The sequence below is a fragment of the Neofelis nebulosa genome, chromosome X (genome assembly GCF_028018385.1).
Source record: "Neofelis nebulosa isolate mNeoNeb1 chromosome X, mNeoNeb1.pri, whole genome shotgun sequence".
NCBI lineage: Eukaryota > Metazoa > Chordata > Mammalia > Carnivora > Felidae > Neofelis > Neofelis nebulosa.
The window spans coordinates 91288538-91311918 of NC_080800.1; the positions used below are offsets into that span (position 1 = coordinate 91288538).

At 42.7% G+C, this 23381-nt stretch overlaps 1 protein-coding gene across 3 annotated transcripts in view; it reads right to left on the bottom strand.

Moving 5' to 3' along the window:
- The window catches only part of DCX (doublecortin), a 111457-nt gene that overhangs the window by 4981 nt on the left and 83095 nt on the right, over positions 1-23381 (bottom strand). For all 3 annotated transcript variants that reach the window (XM_058712751.1, XM_058712753.1, XM_058712752.1), the window contains exon 6: positions 9137-9231. In XM_058712751.1, the coding sequence (XP_058568734.1) occupies positions 9137-9231 (95 nt within the window). The remainder of the gene's footprint in view (positions 1-9136; positions 9232-23381) is intronic.

Sequence of the window (23381 nt, forward strand, 5' to 3'; positions counted from 1 at the left end):
CAAAAAATTGGAGCATACGGCTTCTCCGTGACTTAGAGGAAAGGGACAAGAATAGGGAAGAGAAGCATTAAGAATACTTCTTACTGTGGGGTGCCTGGCTAGCTCAGTCGGTAGAGTGCGCAACTCTTGATCTTGGGGTTTTAAGTGCAATCCCCATGTTGAGTGTAGAGATTACTTAACAATAAAATCTTAGGGGGAAAAAAAAGAATGCTTTTTGCTGAGAAGGAAGTGGCAAGAAAACTTTTAGGCAGATTCAATGGAAAGAGGAGCGAAGCATATTCAGAAACCTGAGCTTTTAGCCCTGGATAACTACTACTGTGGCATTGAACAAGTCTTTGAATCTTGGTGTCTTCATCAAGAAAATTCAGACTTTGGGATGGACAATATGTAAGGTCTCTTCTACCTCTCAGGCTATTATTTGGGACTCTCCAGGGAACACTTAATTATTTCAAAGCACAAGAAAGGCAACTACAGCAAATAGACTTACTTGTCACCAACCGGCCATTCCTTCACTATAAATCAGGAGCTAGCAAACTTTTTTTGTAAAGGGCTAGATAGTAATTATTTTGGGCTCTCTTGGCTGGTCACATTTGATTTCTGTCATGCAGTCCTGTTTCTTTGGGTTTAGTTTCTTTTATAACTCTTTGAAGATGTAAGAAGCATTTTTTTTTTTTTACATCGGGGCGTGGTGGGGGGCATCCCCAAACCACCAGGCCACAGGCAGGATTTGGCACCCTTGTTCTAAACTACTAAACACAATCTCTTATAAAACTGACAAACAGGTAGGAAGTGCAAGGCCAAGGAAACAGTAAGAGTTCAATAAAAACTTGTAAAATTGAACTGAGGCAAACCGGCATACGATTGAGTCACACCTTTGAAGGGATTTTAGTCCCCTCGTACTTGAGTCAAGTGAAAATTGGACATAGTCTAAAGTATCTTTGAGCTCTAGCTGCCCAGAACAGTGAAGAAAGACTCTGAAAGTGTGCTCCCACATAAAGGCAGTGACACTGGAAAAATTGTCAACATCGACTTTTTCAAAACTCTGGAAATTAACCAAAAGCTTGCAGCAATCCAAGAGGTGTTTATTCAAGAAAAATGGCTGAATGCTAGTAAGAGTACGAAAATGTGTAGTGCTTTAGCTTCTTCTATTTCGCTTCTTTATGTCTGCTCCGGGTAGCTTTGAAAGCCAACAGCCTTGGGGAGCCTGGATGGCTCAGTCAGTAAAGCATCTGACTCCTGATTTCGGCTCAGGTCCTGATCTCATGGTCTGTGAGATAGAGCCCCGCACTGGGGTCGGTGCTAGCAGTGCGGGGCCTGCTTGGGATTCTCTTTCCCTCTCTGCCCCTCCCCTGCTCGCTTGCCATCTTTCTCTCTCAAAATAAATAAACATTAAAAAGAAAGGAAGAAAGCCAACAGCCTCACAATTATGGTATCTGAAAACAGAAATGCAGAATGAGTTGGAAGCTCCCCGAAATGCCCCATTCCTAGAGAATTGTCACCATTCAGCCTGTCCGGTAGCTCCTTAGAAATTCCCACTTGTAGGGCTCTCCTTTGTTTGACCTGACGCAGAGCACACTCACTGCGAACAGCCTTTTCAGGGAGGCTTAATCAGCTGCAATTGTTTAAAATCACAGCTGCCGAAAGTAGAGGAACCCATTGGGGCAAATGAAGCTGCTCAAAACCTTAAAAGGAAAAGCTAGAGAATTAATGTCCATAGGAGACTTTGAAAAGCTCCAACATGTTTCCAGGAATCTCTAAGACATGGCACATGTTTAGGACTGGGTGTATTCTGGGAAGAGCCCTAAGAGGGCCCTAATCTCTCATCTCTGGTTGGCCTTGAGGCCCTGCACAAGCAGCAAATGAAGGCTAAGGCAAAGTTATAAACTGCCTGACAGGGCACTGAAATCACGCCCCAAAACACACACACACACACACACACACACACACACACACACAGAGTGTCTTGGCCAAGGCAGGGAGCCTTATTGGATCAATGCGTTGAAGAAAATCTAGCAAAATTATCCTTCAAGAATGAAGGAGAAAATAAGACATCCCCGGATAAACAAAGAGGATCCATTGCCAGCAGACATATCCTCCAAGAAATACCGAAGAGAATCCTTCAGGGAGAGAGGAAAGGACAATAGACAGTAATTCAAATCCACATAAGAAGGAAAGAACACTGGTAAAGGTAAATACATAGGTAAATACAAAAGGCAGAACAAATCGATTTTTGGAACTCTTCTGTTATCCAGTTCGAAAGACAACTGCATGGAAGTGTAATTATATAAGTGCGTTGACGGACTTATTATGTATAAAGATGTAATTTGTATGTCAATAAGAGCACAAAAGGAAGGGGAAAGGACAAAGATATACTATAGTAAATGGTTTTTATATTCAGTTGAAATTAAGTTGATACTATTGCAAAGTAGATTGCATTAAGATATTAATTTGTACCCCCCAGGGCAGCCACCAAGAAAATAACTCAAAATAAAATTAGTAAAAATACAACAAGGAGATTAAAATGGTATGTGTTAGGGGAGCTTGGGCGGCTCAGTCGGTTAAATGTCGACTTCGGCTCAGGTCATGATCTCGTGGTTCCTGAGTTCGAGCCCCGCGTCAGGCCCTGTGCTGACAGCTCAGAGCCTGAAGCCTGCTTCAGATTCTGCGTCTCTCTCTCTCTCTCTCTGCCCCTCCCCCCACTCACACTCTGTCTCTCTCTCTCTCTCTCTCAAAAATAAACAAACATTAAAAAAAATAAAATGGTATTGTTAGATATTAGAAAAATATATCACACAATAAAGAGCAGAAATTAAGGAATCAAGGAACAAAAAAGACATAAGACATATAGAAAACTACAAAATGGTAGATGTAATTCTTACCTTACCAGTAATTACATTAAACATAAGTAAATTAAGCACTCAAATGAAAAGGCAGATTGATGGAATGGATTTAAGAAAAAACAACATGATCCAGCTCTATGATGCTTGAAAGAGACACAATTTAAAGACACAAATCCATTGAAGGCAAAAGGATGGAAAAAGACTTACCATGCAGTTAGTAAATAAAAGAGAGCTGGAGAGGCTATACTAATAAGAGAAAAAACAGACTTCCAGGCAAAAATTGTTACTAGAGACAAATAAGGACATTTTGTAATGATAAAAGAAGTCCAAACATCTGAAAACATAATTATAAACATATATGTGCCTTAACAAAACAGCACCAAACTATGTAAAGCAAAAAGCACTTAAGTGAAGTAATAAACAGCTCAACCATTACAGTTAAAGACTTCAATACTCCACCTTCAATAATGTACAGAATAACTAGGCAGAAGACCAACAAGGAAAGAGAAGACTTCAACAACACTACAAACAATTACACATATAGAGAATACTCCATCCAACAGCAAAATACACATTCTTCTCAAGGGCCCATGGAACATTCTGCAGAATAGATTATATGTTAGGTCATAGAACAAGTCTCAATAAATGTAAAAGGATTGAAACCATACAAAGTATGTTCTTTGACTACAACAGAATTAAATTAGAAAGGAATAACAGAAAGATATTTGGAGGGGGCAGGGCGCCTGGGTGGCTCATTCGTTTAAGTTCCACCTCTTGATCTCAGCTCAGATCTTGATCTCAAGTTTTTGAGTGTGAGCCCCACCCAGCGTGGAGCCTGCTTTAAAAAAAAGAAAGAAAGAAAGATATTTGGGAAATTTACAAATATGTGGAAATTAACAAACTGCTAAATAGCCAATAGGTCAAAGAAGGAATCACAAGGGAATTTAGAAAGGACTTTTGAGATAAAGGAAAATGAAATAACAATACAGGAAAAGTTATGAGATGCAGCCAAAGCAGTGCTCAGAGGGAAGTTTATATGAAATGTTCAGAATATGCTAACTCATCGAAACAGAAGATTAGTGGTTGCCAGGGGTTGGGTAGGGGGAGAAGGGGCTAGGACTACTCTCAAGGGTGATGAATATATTTTTGTTCAACTTTGTGATTACTACTAAAGTGCATACTTTAAAAAGGTGAATTTGACAGTATGTGAATTACATCTCAATAAGCTGTTACTAAAAAAAAAAAAAATAGTACCTTTGAAAATCCCTTACGCTGACAACTGAATACTATGTGATTCCTGACCATGCCACCCTACACAGCAATATGCACACATCTATGAATAATGTATATAGTAATAGCCAGAATGTAATGATGTGTGCAAACGTAAGAGACAGTTTGTGGTAGTTTTGTTCTAGGAATATATTGTGACTGTTGATGAATTCCATTAGATACAAGATCTTTCAGGGTTCTTTATGGTTCTAAAATTCTATAAAATAGAAGTCAAATCATTGCATGTTGTGTTGTATTAGTCAGACCAAAGGAAGAGAAATGAGACAGATGCTGCTGTGTTCATGAGGTCCCTGGGCATTTGGGGGACAATATAGAAGGGTCTTTTCCACCCTGGAGGCCACTTTGAGTCGCACCACACTGACCCACTGGGGCTTTAGCTCTTGATTATTCATGCAAGAAACCCTTCCATGTAGTTGGTTGGCTGGGGGAAATAATTATAGAAGAAGATTATTTCAGACCTATATTTCAGAGGAAGAGGGGACAGGCCTAGGGATAGCATCGTGAGGAGATTGCACTCGGGACGGGTAAGGTGAGGTGCAGACTATGGAGAGAATCCATAAGACTAGGCTTGGGAATGAACTTCTGTGCTTCTGTCCTCCATCCACTTATTTAGTATTCAAAATATATTTTCTTGCGTGGGTAGAACAATGTTCAGGAAAAGAAATTATCTCAACACTATTTTTGTTGATCGATATGTAGAAATACAGAAACACACATATTGCTTAACAATACAAATAATTTGCACCTGAAATTCATTTTCTTGGTCCCTTGGAGCCCCACAGAACAAAATGTTTGTAACAAATACAGCTGTGCTGGCGATACTATTGCGTTAGAGAAAACAAAAACTCGGTCTCTGGTCCAAGGAGCTTATAGTCCAAAGGAAGTCAGAGAGGAGTTTTTGAGAAACCTGGCTTCTAGTTTGGGTTTGCTTTTTCCCAAACGTGCCCGGCACTTTGCTGATGCTGTGGTTTTGTTCTTGAAAATGTTGCAATGCCCATTCTCTTCACCAGCCATCGAAAGCCTACCCAGGCTTCAAGGCCCCACTTAAATGTCACCTAGTCTGCAAAACGTTCCCCATCATCCACCCTCCCCCAGTCAGATGCCTTTCTCACCACCCCTCTTTGTGCTCCTATAGTCCTTTTGTTCGCTCTTGATTACACTACCAAAATCCATTTAGAGTGGTGTCTGTGATTTAAGGGTCAGGACCCTGCTTTATTCATCAAACTATCTCTCCAAGCACTTATAGGATGACAGAAAAAAGGTCTGGAAACATAGAGGAGAACGTACATTTAAATCTGAGCCAAAGTCAGTCACTCCACGAACTGAGCCACCCACACGCCCCAGTTATATTTTCAAATAATATGTCAAATATATTTCCCTTCGATCTCTAGACAACTTTGCAAGCAAAGTGCTTCCAAATTTAAAGGCATGGGTGCAAATCACTAATGTGGAAAAAAAAATTTTTTTAAATAAACAAAAGAGTTTCACTCTACGTCTAGGCTTTTTGAACATCTTTAATGTGCTACCTTCTCCAACGTGTTGAATCACACTGGGGTTGTCTTTAACCTCGGCACCCGAGTTTTCTCATTTGTAAAGTGGAAACGCCACTTGCCCCATTTCTCCCACAGTGTTATCATCAGGGCAAATGGGAAAATGACTAGCAAAAGGATGAAGCAGTATAGAAGTGCAAAATGTTGTTCTCATTAACTATCCAAGGATTTACTTTGTGTCCATATTGCAGCAGTTGAGTATGCGGACTTTGGCTAACCCCATCACAGCTGCATTAAAGAGGATTCTCCATGAGCTGCTTAAGAGGGGAAGCCAAGAGGCTGATTACAGCTTAGGGCCCTGCCACAGCCATCAAAAGTTACCAAAGGGATGCTGGGACTTCAAGTTTGTTTCCAATTGTGCAGGAGGAAAGTCATGGCCTCAGCCACCTGCTTCCTGTCTCCACCATGACTCACACCTTTCAGGTCCACTTGGATGGATGTTCAGATGAGAACTGCTTAGGCCTACTGCCCAAGGACCTTGACAGTGCTGAGGCTCAGGTAGCTGTGTAAAAGGAGGAGCAAGAAGCTGAGGCCTGAGACCCAGGGGTCTTGAGCCAAGGTCACAAGATACTCTGTAGCTTATTCAGAAACACCAGTTCACCCTCCATCATTGGTGGTGTAAGCATGAGGCTATTGCCTCCTTACAGGATGAACCAATAAGAGACACGCAACATCACTTCCGTGTCAGTTCTGCTCCCAATGCGTAATATGGACTTGCTCACAAGGAAACATCGGGCACACCTAAATCAGAGGACATGCTACCAAAGAACTGGCCTGTACTCTCCATTTCTACAACACGCTGTCAAAAAGAAAGACTCGATCACTTTTCAAGATTAAAGAAGACTGAGAAGGGACATACCAACTGAAGGCGATGTGGGATCCCGGATTGGATCTTGGACCAGGAAAAGAATGTCCTTGGGACAACTGATGAAGTTTGAATATGCGCTGCAGGGATATAATAGTGTTTCACCAGTGCCAAGTTCCTGATTTTGATAACTGTGCTGTTGTTATGAATGAAAATGTCCTCATTGTTAGGAAATACACACTGAAGTATGTAGGGATAAAAGGGTATGATGTCTGCAACTTAATATCAAGTGGTTAAAAAAAATGGTAAAGTGTGTATGTATATGTGTGTGTGTGTGTGTGTTAAAAAATTAGTACGAGGCTCACCAAAATCCAAATGTTTCTGAAAAGTTCACCAAAATCCAAAAGCTGGCTCTAGAAAATTCTATAATTTATTACTTAATGGTTGTCTGCGTCACTGTCAGAAAAAAAACAAAGAATACTTTTAAAAATAAGAGGAGGCACTAAAAAATCCCACAGTGAAGAAAACAGTGAGGCTCTGACCGTGCTGCCCTCCTACAGTTTGTTCTAGTCCCTCAGTGGTTAAATTCATTTGGAGAATTGAGTCAAAACAAAACACCCCCACAACCAGCCTGCAGACCCAACCAGGAGAAATTGTTTAACAAGGCCAGCACTCCACCTCAGCACAAATGAACTGAGCACGTCAAATAAATGTGCAAGCGGCCCCTTCCCTTTGGGAAGGTACTGATGAAAGGTGCTGGGACAGGTCACACTTCTTGGAAGGACAGTAAGGGCAGAAACGCATAGGGCAAAGCTACAGTAAGAAACAGGGTAGCATTGGGGCGCCTGGGTGGCTCAGTCGGTTAAGCGTCCGACTTCGGCTCAGGTCATGATCTCACGGTCCGTGGGTTCGAACCCCGCGTCAGGCTCTGTGCTGACAGCTCAGAGCCTGGAGCCTGTTTCAGATTCTGTGTCTCCCTCTCTAACCCTCCCCCATTCATGCTCTGTCTCTCTCTGTCTCAAAAAATAAATAAACATTAAAAAAATTAAAAAAAAAAAGAAGCAGGGTAGCATAGGAGCTGCTCACAATTACTGAAAGCTGACGGCAAGAGGAGCTTTTATCCAAGCCACAACCTCCCCGTAACATTAGCTACACGGACAGTTCAGCAGACCCTCTTTTGGGGAAACAAAATAGCTAAGCAGGACAATTAGAAGGTTCTGGTCGGGGTCAATACCAGAGAGTTAAAGGGGTCATTAAAGGAACGGAACAGGAACTAGGAATGACAGGACAGGTAATGGTCAGATTAACCAGGAAATTAAAGCCCTAGTGGAGAGAGAAGAAAATGAAAATGAATGTCAGGCAGCGGTGTGCTGTTAAATGTTTAACAACTGATTTTCGGGGTGGTGGCGTGGGGGGGGGGGTGTGGAAACAATGGCCTTGATTGGCAGTGCTTGCTGATTTCCATAGTGCAAATACTCCCACCACCACTGAGTTCTGGTTACCAACAGGATGTCGTTGAGCACAGAGCTGGGGAAGCAATGTTCACCATCGCCTCTCGTGAGCTAGCATGAACTGGCTCCAGCATACTGCTGGTAACCTGGGTGCCAGTCTTACGTGTGACACTACGTAGCTGTGTCACCCTAGTAGCTTAACCCTCCTGGCTCTTAATTTCCTCCCCTGCAAAATGCCAACCTCACAAGCTTGTTGGGAGAATCAAAGGAAACTCATGTATCTCCATCTAAAATCTCTTTCAGCTCTGAACATCTATGGTTCCATGATGGAGTTGGCCACATCGGTGGCTTTTCGCCTTTTACCATCTCAACCCAAGTCTTCTGAGCAGGAAGAAGTCAAAAGAATCCTAGAGGAAGCTGCTCCACAGTGGGGTCATCAGAGCAGAAACCATGTTCACATTGCCTCAGAGATGAGGTTCAAGGCAGTGACCTCTTCAGATTTTCTATACAGAAGAGACTTCTGGGTGGGAATCTGCTTGGAAAGTAGGGCTAGAGAGTTTACAAAGTTCTATGCTTTTAGTGGCATATTTACTTTGAGTGACTTAGATGTGTAAATGGTGCCCAGGGTCAATGCGGCATGTATGTGCCCTCTCTTCCTACGCTGTACCAGAATCTGCCTGGGAGTGAAGAATACACAGCAAAACTAGGGTCTGTTCATATTTTGACGTCCAGCAAATCTAAAGGGAGTAACTCAGTGCTAACTTTCTTTGATGCTGTCTTTCACTTCCACGGACTGGTGCCTGGGGACATATGTTGCCCTCAATGCCCTCTTTGCTATGCCTCTGAATTGGAGCGAAAAGAGCCCAGCTCATCCTCTGAGCCATCATTTGGTGATACCATTAAGTACTAATGGATGTTTGGGACCTTTGTTACCTCTTTTGGTTAAGTGTCAATGGGAGTAGATAAACGTGTTTGGTGGGGGGGGGGGGGGGGAGAGGTGGGTATGTGGGAGGGATAAATAAAAGTGACCAGAAGCTTGGCCCCTGCTGGGATTCCCAGGTCTTCAAGCTCGAGGACCAGATGAAGGGAAATTCTGGCCTTGGTGCACTGTTGAAGTTGGATGGCGGAGCAAACCCTCACCCAGCCATTCAAAGAAGTCCGAGTGCAAAGGGGTTTAGTAAGGTATAAGAGACATAATACCTTGTGCTTCCGGAGGCTGCCAGGACTGGTGGGCGTGGAGATGGGTGACTGTTTAGACTTGGGGGTGGAGAGCTGGCTGCTGGAGGTCCCGTTTGCTAGCCCAAGGCAAGAGAAAAGGAAGGGATAAGAATCAACAGCATACAAAAGAACCAGTTATCCTTCCCCTCCGAAGACACGAAGAACATTCAAGCAAGGTACACAGACAACCAAGTGATTTGATGAGCGGAACAAAGGTGAAAAGAAACACATTCCTCAGAAAGGCCAGAACTGCAATCCTCAGTTAATTAGATCCTGGAGCAGTGCAGGGCCATAATCCTCCCACTCTTTCCCCTGAGCGCTTCCAATTACAGGGCTCTGGTTCTTTTCAAACCTTTCTCATATTCATTCCCAAGTTTGACCCTAACACCATCTCTGGGAGGTAGTCTGGGAACATAGGATTTCGTTTCAAGGTTACAAGTGAGAAAAAAAGTGAGGCACAAAGCAGATGATGTGGCAGATAGCCAATCTCTCCCCACTGTCTCTTTTTGTTCTCACCTCCCTGCCACCCCACTCTCTCTTCCCGGCGGCCGCATCCTGGCTGAAAAGAACAGAAAGAAACAAAGACAAAGGGAGCTTACTCAGGAAGAAGAACGGAAAAGAAAGTGGAAGAAGAAAACAGCGTGAGACGTAAAGAAACACTTGGACAGCAAATGGGCAGAGGAGGGAATCAAAAAAAGAAGGAGAGAAAGAGATCAGGAGTGGAGGAGAGGGGACACGGGGAAGACAGAGTCAGATATTAGAAGAAAATAATGAAGACGTTTGAAATCGGGAGAAAGGCACAGAGACAGAGGAAAACAGACAGTGATGGCCAGAGTCAGGGTGCACCCCCATTTCTCTCTAGGCCGACACAATGCTGAAAAATGAGATGGTTTAGTATGTAACATCTTGATGCTCCATCGTGTTGGCAAATGTTGTATATCCCCTTTGCTAATGAGCTTTTTAAATATACCATCATGTAAAAAAAAAATATGGTGCATGGGATGGAACAATTAAACAGCTTTCGAGTGGACTCATGTTTAGACATCTCATGCTAGAGTTGTTTCTTAAATCTAAGGACCCATATTGTTAATCAGAGATATTCTGAAATGTACTTTAGAAATAAAGGGATATTTTAAAAATATCCCAAAGGTCTGTGGGGGCAGGGAGAGAGAGAAGGAGGAGGAGAGAAACGAGAAGGAAGAGAAGAAGGAAGAGAAGGCGGGAGGGAGGAAGAGAGAGAATTGAACACGTGAAGCAGGAGAATAGCCTGAGGGCGTTGCTGTTCGTCCCACACACATCGGAAAGCTTAAACTGTTGTATCACGAATATTTCCTGAGGATATACTTTCGCTTCTTCACTTATGGTCACGTTTCCCTAGGTTCTGGAACCTGAGTATCAACTGTAGAGATGGAAGAGACATCAGTGGGGTGGTTGCTGAGTTTATCCAAGAGCAAGTAAGCTGAAGAATGGGCGTGTAGGCATCCGCTGTCTGGCTTGACCTGTATCCTAGTGAATGCATCTCTCACCCACTCACTGAGAGGCCTCTGTCCCTGTTAGGGCTTCCTGGAAGTCATTCATTCATTTAGCCAGTAGTTACGAGGTGCTTTCTCTAAACCAGGCCAAGTATTAGACATGGGGGTTTCAGAGATGAGAAGTCACGTCCCGTGGTGAAGCAGGCAAGAATACGGTGGGCTAAGTCCTATGGCAGAGCCATGCAGGGATAATTCTTAGAGGTGAGGAGAGGCTTTGAAATCAGGGGACTGGGAGGCACAGAGGAGGAGGCAACACCTGAGAAAAATCTTGAAGGATGACTCTGGAATAACTGGAGACAAATCTATAGAGACCGAAAGTAGTAGAGCAATGGTTGCCAGAGGCTGACCAAGGTCAAGTGGGTAGCTGGGGGGAAATGAAGAGTGTCCACTAACAGGTGCAGAGTTTATTTTAGAGGGGTAAAGATACTCTGGCATAAATAGTGGAGACGGTTGCACAATTTTGTGGCTGACCTAAAATGCCTTGAGCTGTACATTCTAAATGAGCAAGTTCGTATGTGAATTGTATCTCAAAGCCCTTACAAAAAGATGAATTGGAGCTAGAGGGCAGAATGAGTATTCTAGACTTTAGGATTGTACCAGGAGGGGCAAGGACATGGAGGTGTACAAGAATACCGTACCTTTGAAGAGGGCAAATAGCTCAAAATGGCTCAAGCACAGGGTGCCAGCGGTGAGTTCCAAGAGATGAAACCAGAGATGGCATAAAGGCCAGACTGTGGGGGCCTTTTGTTTGGGGTTGATTTGTGAAAGAAATCTGAGAGTGATACTATCAAATTTGCATTTTAAAACTATTACTCTAGCTATTGTAGGAAAGCTGGGCTGGGGGGCGGGGGGGGGGTTGGGGTGGGCTGGGGTAAGGGTAGAAGCAAAGGAATTGGTTAGAAGACAATGCAATAGTCCAGGTGAGAGGTGACCATGACTTAAGGGCGGGGGGGGGGGGGGAGGGAGAGAAGGGACAACGTGGAAGACAGAGACCTAGAAGACAGTCAAGCCACCTTGTAAGCAACCCCAAGAAGAATGTGACTTGTGCTGGCCAGCACAGACTGTGAGAGCTAGGCTTGGCCAAGGTACTAAGCTTTCTAGTGAATAAGGGAGGCACTGTGGAAAAGGCCAGAGTGTGCGGAGCCACAGTGGGGCCAAGTAATCCATTAGAGGAAAAGGAAGGAGTTACAGCACACTTTCAGTGCCTGAAGGACCTAGCAGGTCCTTCCTAGCAGGCTTTTTAAATCGCACCCCGTAGTATTCAAGATAGAGAACAATCTGGCAGATCAGTCTGAGCTGATGTAATGCGCGTCTTCCCCAAGATCCCTGCCCTCAGCGGCGGAGGCTAACAGATGTAGGCATCCCCAGGTAAGTTCTGGCATTTTGTTCCACATGATTGATGCCTCCCTTGGCGACAACAGATGGTAGTTCCCCGGCATGTGTCAGTCATGGGACACAGCGGTGGTTACTACACTCCCAATGTGCAAACTGTCTCTGTCCACCTACACTCTTCTCTAGCTGAGGATGAGCCTACCAGTCTTGCCAAAATGTAGAACATCGTGAACCACAAGCATGTCTGCTTGTGAGGCAGTTTCTACCCATTCATTGGCCACAGACCTGCACATACAGGTTCTTGTGCAACTTCTAGTACTTTTGTCAATATCCTCTGAAACTCTCTCACTTAAGAAGTTTAGGGGTAGTGCATAAATACATATTTTATCAATACCTCTCTCTCTATTCCCTGTGTGTGTCTGTGTTTATTCTCTGCCACTCCCCAGCTAGTCAATCTTAACCTTTATTGTGTCATCCACATTCGACAGGCGTTTTGAAAATCAGTTTCTTAATACTTTAACTGCCACTCACTGCATTGTTGAAAAAATGCACTTTCCCAGACTTCCTGATGGAAAAAAAAAAAAAAGAAACCAAAGACGGACACAGAGAAATGAAAGAACATAGACACGCACAAGCAAATGTCAATTCCTCACAAGCTGAAGGAGCTCCTGCATTTACAGACTAGATAAAAATACATTCATATGTGCATTTCTTCTATGGGTTCTGGGGGGGGGGGAATCTGGGAGGGTGCCATTTGATATGGATTCTGGTCAGCTAAAAGAAGGAGCAGGGAAAAACGCAAACAGGGCCTGATGAACTGTGCACTGGCTTTGGCGAATCCACACAGAAGGCCATGACAGTTCATTGTGACAGTGAGTGGCTGGAAATAACTTGGTTGACATCCCTCACCGCCCCTTATTTTTCTTTACTAAATGCCTTTAGCTCTTGTCTCTGAGCTTCTACTTCTCAGCTGCAATTTGGGGATGCACTGGGGGAGACTGTTCCCCCTTTTAGTCGTCTCTCTTTCGCATGTCCCTCCTCGGAACCACAGCGTTGTCTCACTGTTGTCGCCTTTTATTTCCCCATAGTCCGAATTCTTTCATTCCTTTCTTATCATTGTATATATCCGTTTTTTTCCCTCTACAACAAGGTACATCACAACTTTGTAGTCTCCTAGGCCATCTTATCAACAAACACCAAGATAATAATTAGTGCGTTTTAAGTATCCGATAGGCCAGGCACTCTGCGTGCACTCCCAACCCCCCCCCAAAAAAACCACCCCACTTTTAGTTGTATTCTCATTTCCAATGGGGAAAGAGAATCTTGCTCCAGTTAGGGATAGCAAAGTCAGGATTTGAACACAGGTCTCTCTGATCCCAAAGCCTATGTGTGTTTCAGTGTGCTTTCAGTGTTTGCTACGTCACTCTTCCTTTTATAAATGAATTGCTTCTGGAACTCCTCCCCATGACAACTTTCTGACTCAGGAAGGAAGGGGGGGAGAAAAGTTGCTGTAGACAAAAGAGAGATGACTAGGACAAGGTAGAAGCAGACACCGGAGCTTAGAAAAAGTCTTCTGGACTTTTATTCCACTTATCTAGTTGAGATTAGAAGCTATTTAGCAAGCACTTCCTTTTATTCGCCAAAGAGACTGGCATGTAACTACCTTCAGGCCACAGAGCTCTCTGGGAAGACGGTATCTGTGTCTATTACTCCCCTCAGCTGGTGTCCCTCGGCTATGCAGCACAATGGCGGAGCTTGGCTCGGCATTCAGTCTTATCTCATTAGCTTCTCTGAATCATCGATGCCTGCCCTGGCCCCAGTGCTCATCTTCAAATCTTTGCCTGGGTCAGAATGGAGCAGGACAAATCCAAACAACAGATGGCTGTTCAGGTAACTAGGTTGACTTACCTCTTTATAGGAATTTAAATGTATGGGGGGGAAAGGGGTTCCCAGGAGTGGGGAACAAGGTGGGTTGAGTTAGTTTCGAAAGAACAAGGAGAGGGTCCAATTTCTGGCATGGGCAGCCAAGGACAGAGTATGGTCACCAGCCAAGCAGAGGTGATGCTGAGCTCCTAGACTATGGATTTCCTTGCCTGGAGGCTGGACTGGTCCTTGGAAACTGGGATGCAGCTGCGTGGAAGGTGGGTGTAAGTAGCCCCAGGTGTGGCAATTATAGAACTGTTTGGGCAGCGAGTTAGACATGTCATTATACTTTATGGGTTCAAGTTTGGATGGCCAGAAAGGCACAGAAAGAAAAGAGCCAGCTTGGCATCTGCTTTTTACCCAAACTTTGACAGGAGACCAAACTGATAATGCTCATTCACTTAGCTCTGGCTTTTCCTCCCATTCGAATCACAATGCTTGAGCTCAACTCAAAAGCAAGCCTATTGGTTTTGGTTGAATGTCTATTTTGAAATATTGCTCACTAAAAAAAAACCCAAACAAACCCATCTTAAAAAAGCCATGACAATAATTTGAGATCCACCTTAATAGTTGCAGTTGTAGGGGGGCCTGGGTGGTGTCGGTTAAGCATCCAATTCTTGATTTAGGCTCAGGTCATGATCTCACAGTTCGTGTGTTCGAGCCCCACGTCAGGCTCTGCGCAGAGCCTGCTTGGGATTCTGTCTCCCTATCTCTCTGCCCCTCCCCTGCTCGCTCTCTCTCTCTCTCTCTCAAAAATAAAGAAACATTAAAAAAACTTTAAAAATGAAAAACTTGCAGTTGTATTTCTACAAATGTTTTCAAAGCATTTTACCATATATGAATTCACATGATTCTCCTGATAACCTCAAGCAATGATGGCCAGGAATTAATGGTCTCCTTTTAATCATAAGAATATAGAGGTTCAGAGAGAGTAGGACTTGCTTCAAGAGTATAAATTACTTCTCCTCAATGGATATGGCCTCAGGGATTTACTTACAGATTCACTTCAAAATTGCCTTAAGGTGAGCACATCATATGCCTAATTCCCGAATGCCTTGCAGAGGGAGATCTCAATACACAATTCAGCCACTCCCTCATTTTTTCTTGTATTGAGATGCTCTAAGTGTTCTTGCATTCCAGTTCAAATACACCCCCTGTTTGCTCCCTACATATACAGGGAGTTTTTCTGGTAGGCCATCCAAGTAGAACCAAGGTGGTTTCAGCTTACTTCAGAACAAGGCCAAGACATAGAGCCTGTGGTTTTCACACATTCATTCCGAAGAGCCCTTGGGATGGGTGTCTGGATGGTTTGGCTAATTGTTTCTCATCAGTGGAAAAGCTTGTGTCCCTCTCCCTAGACCCATCCATTAGGGAAGCAGGAGCAGTTCTTCACTGATTTGATCACAGCGCTGGTTCCCATGCCAAATTCAATCCTAGGTTGTGAGATACCGGAACTTCAGGAGTTGGAACTTGAATTTTAAATCTATTTCCTACAGAGTCTTGGGCAGCATGCAGTTTGGAATGTTCTAAATAAAAAGAGAAATAGGAATTTTCCCGGTTGCAAAACAAACATGTGCACCCATGCCTGCAATATTTTGACACGGATCAGTTCCCCTCAAGAAGAAGACATCTTTAAGAAGACGGATGGAAGTGCCAGGATTGTTTTCTCAGACTTGATAATGCTGACAACATTTCCTTGCTGTTGAAGGTGGTTCTGCGGAGAACATATTTCTAGCAGAGCAAGCTTATTGTCAGAGTTCGCTACTGGTTTAATGCGGTAGAAACTAGAAAAAAAAAAAACAACAACTACAGGGCTCTTAAGTTGTGGAAAGAGCACACACTTTGGAACCAGTCAAGGTTCCAAATCCTGGCTTAGCCTGGATGTGTGACCTGGCATGTAACCTAACCTCTGTAGGTCTTAGTTACCCCATCTGCAACATTGAACGATAATAATGCACATCTCAATTGTTGTTTTGAGGGTTACATGACAGACTATACATAAAACGCTTAGCTAAGTGCTTAGCATGTAGAAAGGGCTTCATAATTACCTCTTCTTCTCTTAATATTACTATTGCCACTACTAGAAATGGAAGGACATGAGTAACTATGCAATGTATAGGCACCGAGTTAGGAAATCCCACTTCTACGAGGGATGACTTATCAATCTCAACGGGCTGAGGACTTTCTTTGGCTAGCAGGTCAGGCGTTAGAGGATTGAAGCTTTCCCGAGTAAAGCCTATTGCTTTTTCGTTTCTTGCTGTACTTCCAAAAACATAGCCCTTGGCTCTCTGCCCCTCTCTCTTTTACCTTCTCAGCCATTACCATGGGGGTGGTCAATGAATGCAATGTGGAACCACTGAAGGTTCTGCGGTAGGGGGTGACACAATGGAAATGTGTTTTAGGATGAGAAATATGGTGGCACCACCCCAGATGCAAAAGGGGACAGAGATTTGAAAGAGGGATGCTACTTAGGAGTCTGTTGAGTAATTCTGGCATCACATGATGACGAAATGGAAGGGACTTCTGTGTGAGTAATGTGAAGATGTTTCAAAGGTTCAACAACAGCAGCGTATGGCCGACTTGAAGGATTCAAGAGTAGAAGAATCAAAGATAAAACCAAGGCATTGGACCCAGGGAACAGAATAGAAGATATTCTATTGCCAGACAGGGAGTTGGGGGTGGGAATGTTTTTGGTCGTTAGGCACATCATATTTGGTACATTTAAGTAGGATCGCCTGGTAGGCATTCATGGGATTAACATCCAGAAGGAAAGTTGGGGCCGGAGATGTAGATTTAACAGCTGCTTCCCTGGACCCTCATATGCTATATTCATCACCATCCGTACTCGTTTGTTCATGCTTCCCCCCTCTGTCAGAAATAATCCATTTCTGGGGCACTTGGGTGGCTTTTTCAGTGGAGCATCTGACTCTTGATTTCAGCTGAAGTTCATGATCCCAGGGTCATGGGATTAAGCCCCGTGTCTCTGGAGAGTCTGTCTCTCTCCCCCTGCCCCTCTCCCCCACTTGTGCTCTCTATATCTTTCTCTCTTTACAATAAAAAAAGAGAAATAATCCATGTCCTTATCAATTGAAATATAACCCTCCTTCAAGCCCCAGTTTTTCCCAGAAGGCTTCCCTTAGCACTTACTGCCTATATCTCCCATTCACTTGGCATTGAAACAAACCATTACTGTTAACTCATAGTTAACACCACGGAGCCATGGTTAAATTGTGGACTGCGAAGCCAGACTTCCTGGATTCAAACCTCAGTTCTAACACCTAGGAGCTGTGTGGTCTTGGGCAGGTCACTTAGCTTTCATATGCTCTAGCTTTCATCGGGGGCAACAGTGCCTACCTCATGAGGTTATTATAAAGATTAAATTGGTTAATATGTGCAGAGTGGTTAGCACAGTTGCTTGGTACATAAGAACTATATAAGTATTTGCAAATAAATGTTTTGTTAAACACGTATGTATACTGGGTCCCCCAATAAATCATAAGCTTCTTAATGATTGGGAGTTCATCTTCTTCCTTTTCCGCACAGTACCCAGCTCTATTAGGTACTCCATCCAAACTCTGGAGAGTCAATTGCATTTAAACGCAAGTCCCAGACTGCAGCAGGTGTGTGTAAGACTCCTATTACAGGGAGGCAGGTCAACACCACCACATCCCAAGCCCTGCCGAGTGCTCAGTGGTCCCCAATTTATGGCCCGTGCCAACAATTTCTCAGGTGGTTCTCCAACGCCAATGCAAATGTTACCTTAGATATGGGGCAGTCCCTCCAGTGAAACTCAACACAAGCTGTGGTTTTAGAAAGAATCAGAATGGGGGAGGGCCAAGGGGTGTTTTTCTTTTCCCAGAGCACCCCTTCCCCTTGGAGTGACAGCAGGGGAGCTAATGGAATGTCTAGGACCGGGCCCTGGAAACAGAGGTGCCCAATTCCTCATAGCTGTGCTCTAGGTAGCACAAAGAGAACGACACACATGTCACTCCATTCCCCTGCCTCCAGGTGAGGGAAGGTGGAAGGAAGCAGACAAGCAAGGAGCATACAACAGAGACCTTTCTATTTACCACTCTGGAGCTCCCACACCTTGCCTCAAAGACAGTGCAGGGATTGTCTGCCTGGAAGTCAGGACAGCTGGGCTCTGGCTCTTGGGTAGTAAATAGTTGCATGACATTGAGAAGACCACAAGATACTGAGCCTCTTTATATCTTAGTTTCCCCCATCTAAAAGGAAAAAAACAAATTGGATGATTTTCCTTTCCCAACCTAATTCGCGGTGCTATTGTGAGTGACAACTGAGGTGATGAATTTGGAAGTATTTTGCAAAGTGCAGAGCTTTAATTTATGTAGAAGATCGTTATCTTGAACCTCTCTAAGAGAGGAAAGTTATTGTGCTGTCTAGTACAGTAACCACTAGTCACATTTGCCTTTGAGCATTTGAAGTGTGGGGAGCCACAATTAAGATGGGCTGTAAGACACAGCCCGACTTCGAAGAATGGAAAAGATCTCATTGGAATTTGTTTGCATTGATTACATGTTGAAATGATAATATTTTGGATGCATCGAGTAGATTAAAATATATTATCAAAACAGATTTCTTCTGTTTCTTTGACCTTTTTAACTGTGGCTGTCAGAAAATTTAAAATTATGTACAAGGCTCCCATTATATTTCTATTAGCCAGAGCTGGTCTAGATGATCACATTCGGGAAGGGCAGAATAGCTAGGTCCCTCCTCAGGCAACTCAAAGCAGCCTGTTCAGTTAGGAAGAGAAATACTTCTGGATACAATTCTCCCATGAACCCACACACCCACTGCACCGCTGTTTTGTGTACCTTGACCTCCCCTTACAAAGTCTGTATATTTTGGTGCAGAATCCATTCTTTTTAAGGGGGTTGGGAACAGGGAAGAGTTGATTTTCAGGAATAGGTACACATAGGTTGGGAGGAAGGAGGGTGGGGAACATTGGGTTGCTACAACAATGACTTACTACTGAAGAACACCAAACTAATTATCACATTACAATTCTCTCAGCCTACCAGGGTGGGTAATTAGCTTCCTTGGAGGCTCCTTAAGGAAAAAAAAAAAGAAGAAAGAAAAAGAAAAGACTCCTTCCCAGCAACTAGCTACTTTGTCCTTTTAATTCAATTCAATTCAATTGGGGGTAGTTGCAGAAAAGGAAAAATTAACACATTAATGGCTGAAATGGAAACAGCCAGCGACACACTAGAAAGGTCTTCCTGCAGTTCTGAGGCCAGGCTTCCCTTTGCCCATCAAAATGGCAAGTCCTGGGTTAATCAAAATGGGGGCACTACACAAGCTTTCTTCAAACATCCCAGAGGAGACCTCTGGGCTCAGATTCTTCTCTGCTTTACCACAGTTCCTTGTCCTACTTTAAAGACAGACATGGCTAATGGGACTTGGATTCTACGAGTCCATCAGCTCTGCCCAGTAAGAATGAGAGCTCCTTATAGCATTATTATGTAGACGACCGAATCCTTCCTTAACTTGCGTTTAGGGTTTAAAAACAGACATTCCATTTGGGGCACACTCAACATTGGCAGGAGTGGGGACTGAACTCAAAGGGAATAAAGTATACAGATTTTGATTTACTCATGGGAAGAACAGAAAAGAGACAAGGACTGAGGAATCAAATTATGACACAAATTACAGACCAAATCGCATCAATTTCCTAAACCTCAAGCCAACTGAACCATGAATTGGACCAAATATATATATATATATATATATATATACACACTATATATATATATATGTATATATATTACACATATATATACTATGTATGTATGTAATATATGTTACATATGCAATTACATATAATATGTATATGTATTATATGTATGTGTATAATATGTATATTACATATGTATTGCATATGTAATATATATTATACATATATGTATATATACATTATACATATATATACATATATACTATATATGTGAAAGAATAAGAGAAATAGGTCAAATAGATGTCCATATATATATATATACACACTATACTACTATAGATAGTATATTAGTATATATACTATGTACTAATATACTATGATAGTATATTAGTATATATACTATATATACTAATATACTATATACTATACTATTATATATAGTATATATATACTACATATATATATAGTATATATATGAAGGCCTATTTGACTTATTTCTTTTATTCTTTCACTATTACCCTCCTCTGAAAGATTTGTTTTATTTTATAACTTTAAATAAATATTTGCTTTCTCCCAACTCCATTGCTCTGTTCTTCTTAAAAAAGTATTTGAAAATCTAGCAAACATGTTCAAACCAGAATCAAACCTATATATTTTCTAATGAACTAGAACATCAAAACATTCCTTTAACTGAACCCGAACTGAGCCAATGTTTCATTTGGTTTGAGTCCCTGCTGCAGAGGAACATTTTTGGCTGTCGTTTGCCTTCAAAGGAAGGTAGTTAAAATTCCCTGGAAATGGCCTATCTTCTACAACCTTGAGTTTCTCAGGTTGAATGAAAAAAAAATGTGAATCCCTCCCACAAGTCCCAGATCCAAGACAGACGAACACAGGATGGAAACATGGTGGCACTGCCATGTCCTAGAAAAGAACAAAGAATTTCAGCCCCACTCAACACCACTGTTCTTTGGTGAAATGGGTATTAACCTACCTATGTCCCTTGCTAAGAACTTGGAAAAACCTTGACATGTGCTGATGCAAAACTATGCATGGTCTATAGCTCATCCTTTTGGTTACACGATCCTTATTCTGTGGAAGCTACTGTACAACTCTATAAATTGGAAACAACCAATAATATTGGAAAATGATCTTTATCTCCAGATGTGTAAATTCTATCTTAACCAAAATGGAAACCAGGTCTTAGACAAGGTAAGAAACTTGTGCCACGTCACAAAACTGGGAAGTGGTGTCACTGGGCCTTCCTACAGAGATGCTTCCCTCTCCTTTTCCATATCCTATCCCCCTCCACTTGCCAGCCTGGCATGGTCCTGAGTGACGTGGAGGTGGGAAGGGGAAAATGGGTATGTCAAATCCAAACCATACCTAAAGTACTGTTTTGCCTGAGATCAGCTTTGTCCCTGTGAAATGTTCACAGAGTGGATGCCCTGGACATGGCTCTAAACTGCCATGGAATAGACAAGGTCATGTTACATGGATCCTTTTATGCTTTGGGGCTGAAATCATGTGAAAGATCTAGACACGTCATCTGTGTTGAGCTCAGACGTTCTGGAAATTGCCATTAAGGCTGGCCAGGCCAGCATTTGGCTTCATTGATGTTCATGAATTACCTGAAATAAAGATTTAAATTCTCTCTCCTGAGAACACCACTTTAGGTGTTTTGTTTTTTTGTTTTTGTTTTTGCTAATAGGGAGCAAGGGCTGTGTATAATTCTGATATCTGCCAAGCAAAGTCCACTTTCCCTGCCTCGAATTGGTTTCTCTTTTTTATCCTGTGTGTGTGAATATATCTTCATTCCTTCTCTCTAGCAAAGGTGCTGTGAAGGAGCAAAGGCAGATCTTGTCTGCCTTTGCCTAGGTTGGGATCTATTATATTCCTTTTAATTAGACAAATATTCATTAAATCCTAACGTATTCCTTCTCCATTTCTAATATCTTAGAGTCAGTGAGATGCATAGTTTCTAGAAGGGAAATTCTGTAGGTAGCATGTTGGCAATCATGTTTAAGCCATGTTTACTCACAGATGGTTCGGTTCACATGGGGTGGATGACCCAACTGGATACAGCTCACAGAGAATCCATTTATCTCAAGCTACTGCCGCCTCAGCATTTTTAAGTAAGAGGTTAGTGGTGGCTTAAAAATAGGTTCACCAATTCTTGGCCGTCTAAAACTAGGTCCACCCCCTACTCAAGAGGTGAAGATTGACCCTTCTTTCCTTGAAGGTGGGCTGGAGTTAGTGACTGCTGCTAATGAGTTGACTAAAACAGAAGTGACGGTCTGTGGCTTCAGACACTAGACCACAAAAGGCACTGCATCTTCTTCCTTGTTCACTTTCTTGAATCACTGTCTGGGAGAAGATCCTGCCAACGGCCATCTTGGAAGTGGAGCCTACAGTCCCAGGTGAACCTTCAGATGACTTCACCAACACCACACCAACACTTTGACCTCAACTGTATGGGGGATCCTGAGCCAGACAAAACCACACAGGCTAAGCTACTCCAAAATTCCTAACCCACAGAAACTATAAAATAATAAATATTTGTTGTTTTGAGTGGCTACGTTTTGGGGTAATTTGTTTTGCAGTACGAAATGAGTAGTACACATTAGAAATCCAAGAGGGGTGCCTGGGTGGCTCGGTCGGTTAAGCGTCCAACTTTGGCTCACGTCATGATCTTGTGGTTCGTGAGTTCGAGCCCCACATCAGGCTCTGTGTTGACAGCTCGGAGCCTGGAGCCTGCTTCAAATTCTGTGTCTCCCTCTCTCTCTGCCCCTCCCCAGCTCGTGCTGTCTCTCTCTCTCTCTCTCTCAAAAATGAATAAACATTAAAAAAAAAAAGAAATCCAAGAAAAGGGGGTGCCGGGTGGCTCACTGGTCAAGCATTTGACTCTTGATTTCAGCTCAGGCCATGATCTAAGGTTGTGGGATTGAGCTCCACATCAGGCTCCCAGCTCTTTCTCTCCCTATGCCCCTCCCCCCAACTCATACACACGCACACATGCATATTCTCTCTAAAAATAAAAAAAAAGAAATCCCAGAAATGATCAGTGATATTTCTGAAAAATGATTGGTAGGCAGTTATTGCCAGACTTTATGAATCTTGATCAAGCATTTAAAGTCCATTTTTTTTGCAAGACCCTGCCTAGAATTTGTACAATTTCATTCTTTTTTTGAAAATTTAAAATTTTTAAGTTAAAAAAAAATTTAAATCCAAGTTATTTAACATATAGTGTAATGATGATTTCAGGAATAAAATTTAGTGATTCATCACTTACATATAACACCTAGTGCTCATCACAACAAGTGCCCTCCTTAATGCTCCTTGCCCATTTAGCCCATCCCCCACCCAACACCCCTCCAGCAACCCTCAGTTTGTTCTGTGTATTTAAGACTCTCTTCTAGTTTGTCTCCCTCTCTGTTTTTATATTATTTTTGCTTCCCTTCCCTTATGTCCATCTGTTTTATATCTTAAATTCCATATGAGTAAAGTCATATGATTTGTCTTTCTCTGACTGACTTATCCATTCACTTAGCATAATACACTCTAGTTCCATCGACGTTGTTGCAAACAGCAAGATTTCATTCCTTTTGATTGCCAAGTATTATTCCTACAATTTCATTCTTTTCAAAAAATTTTTTAATGTTTTATTTTTGAGAGAGAGAGAGAGAGAGAGAGACAGAGACAGAATGTGAGTGGGGGAGGGGCAGACAGAGAGGGAGACACAGAATCC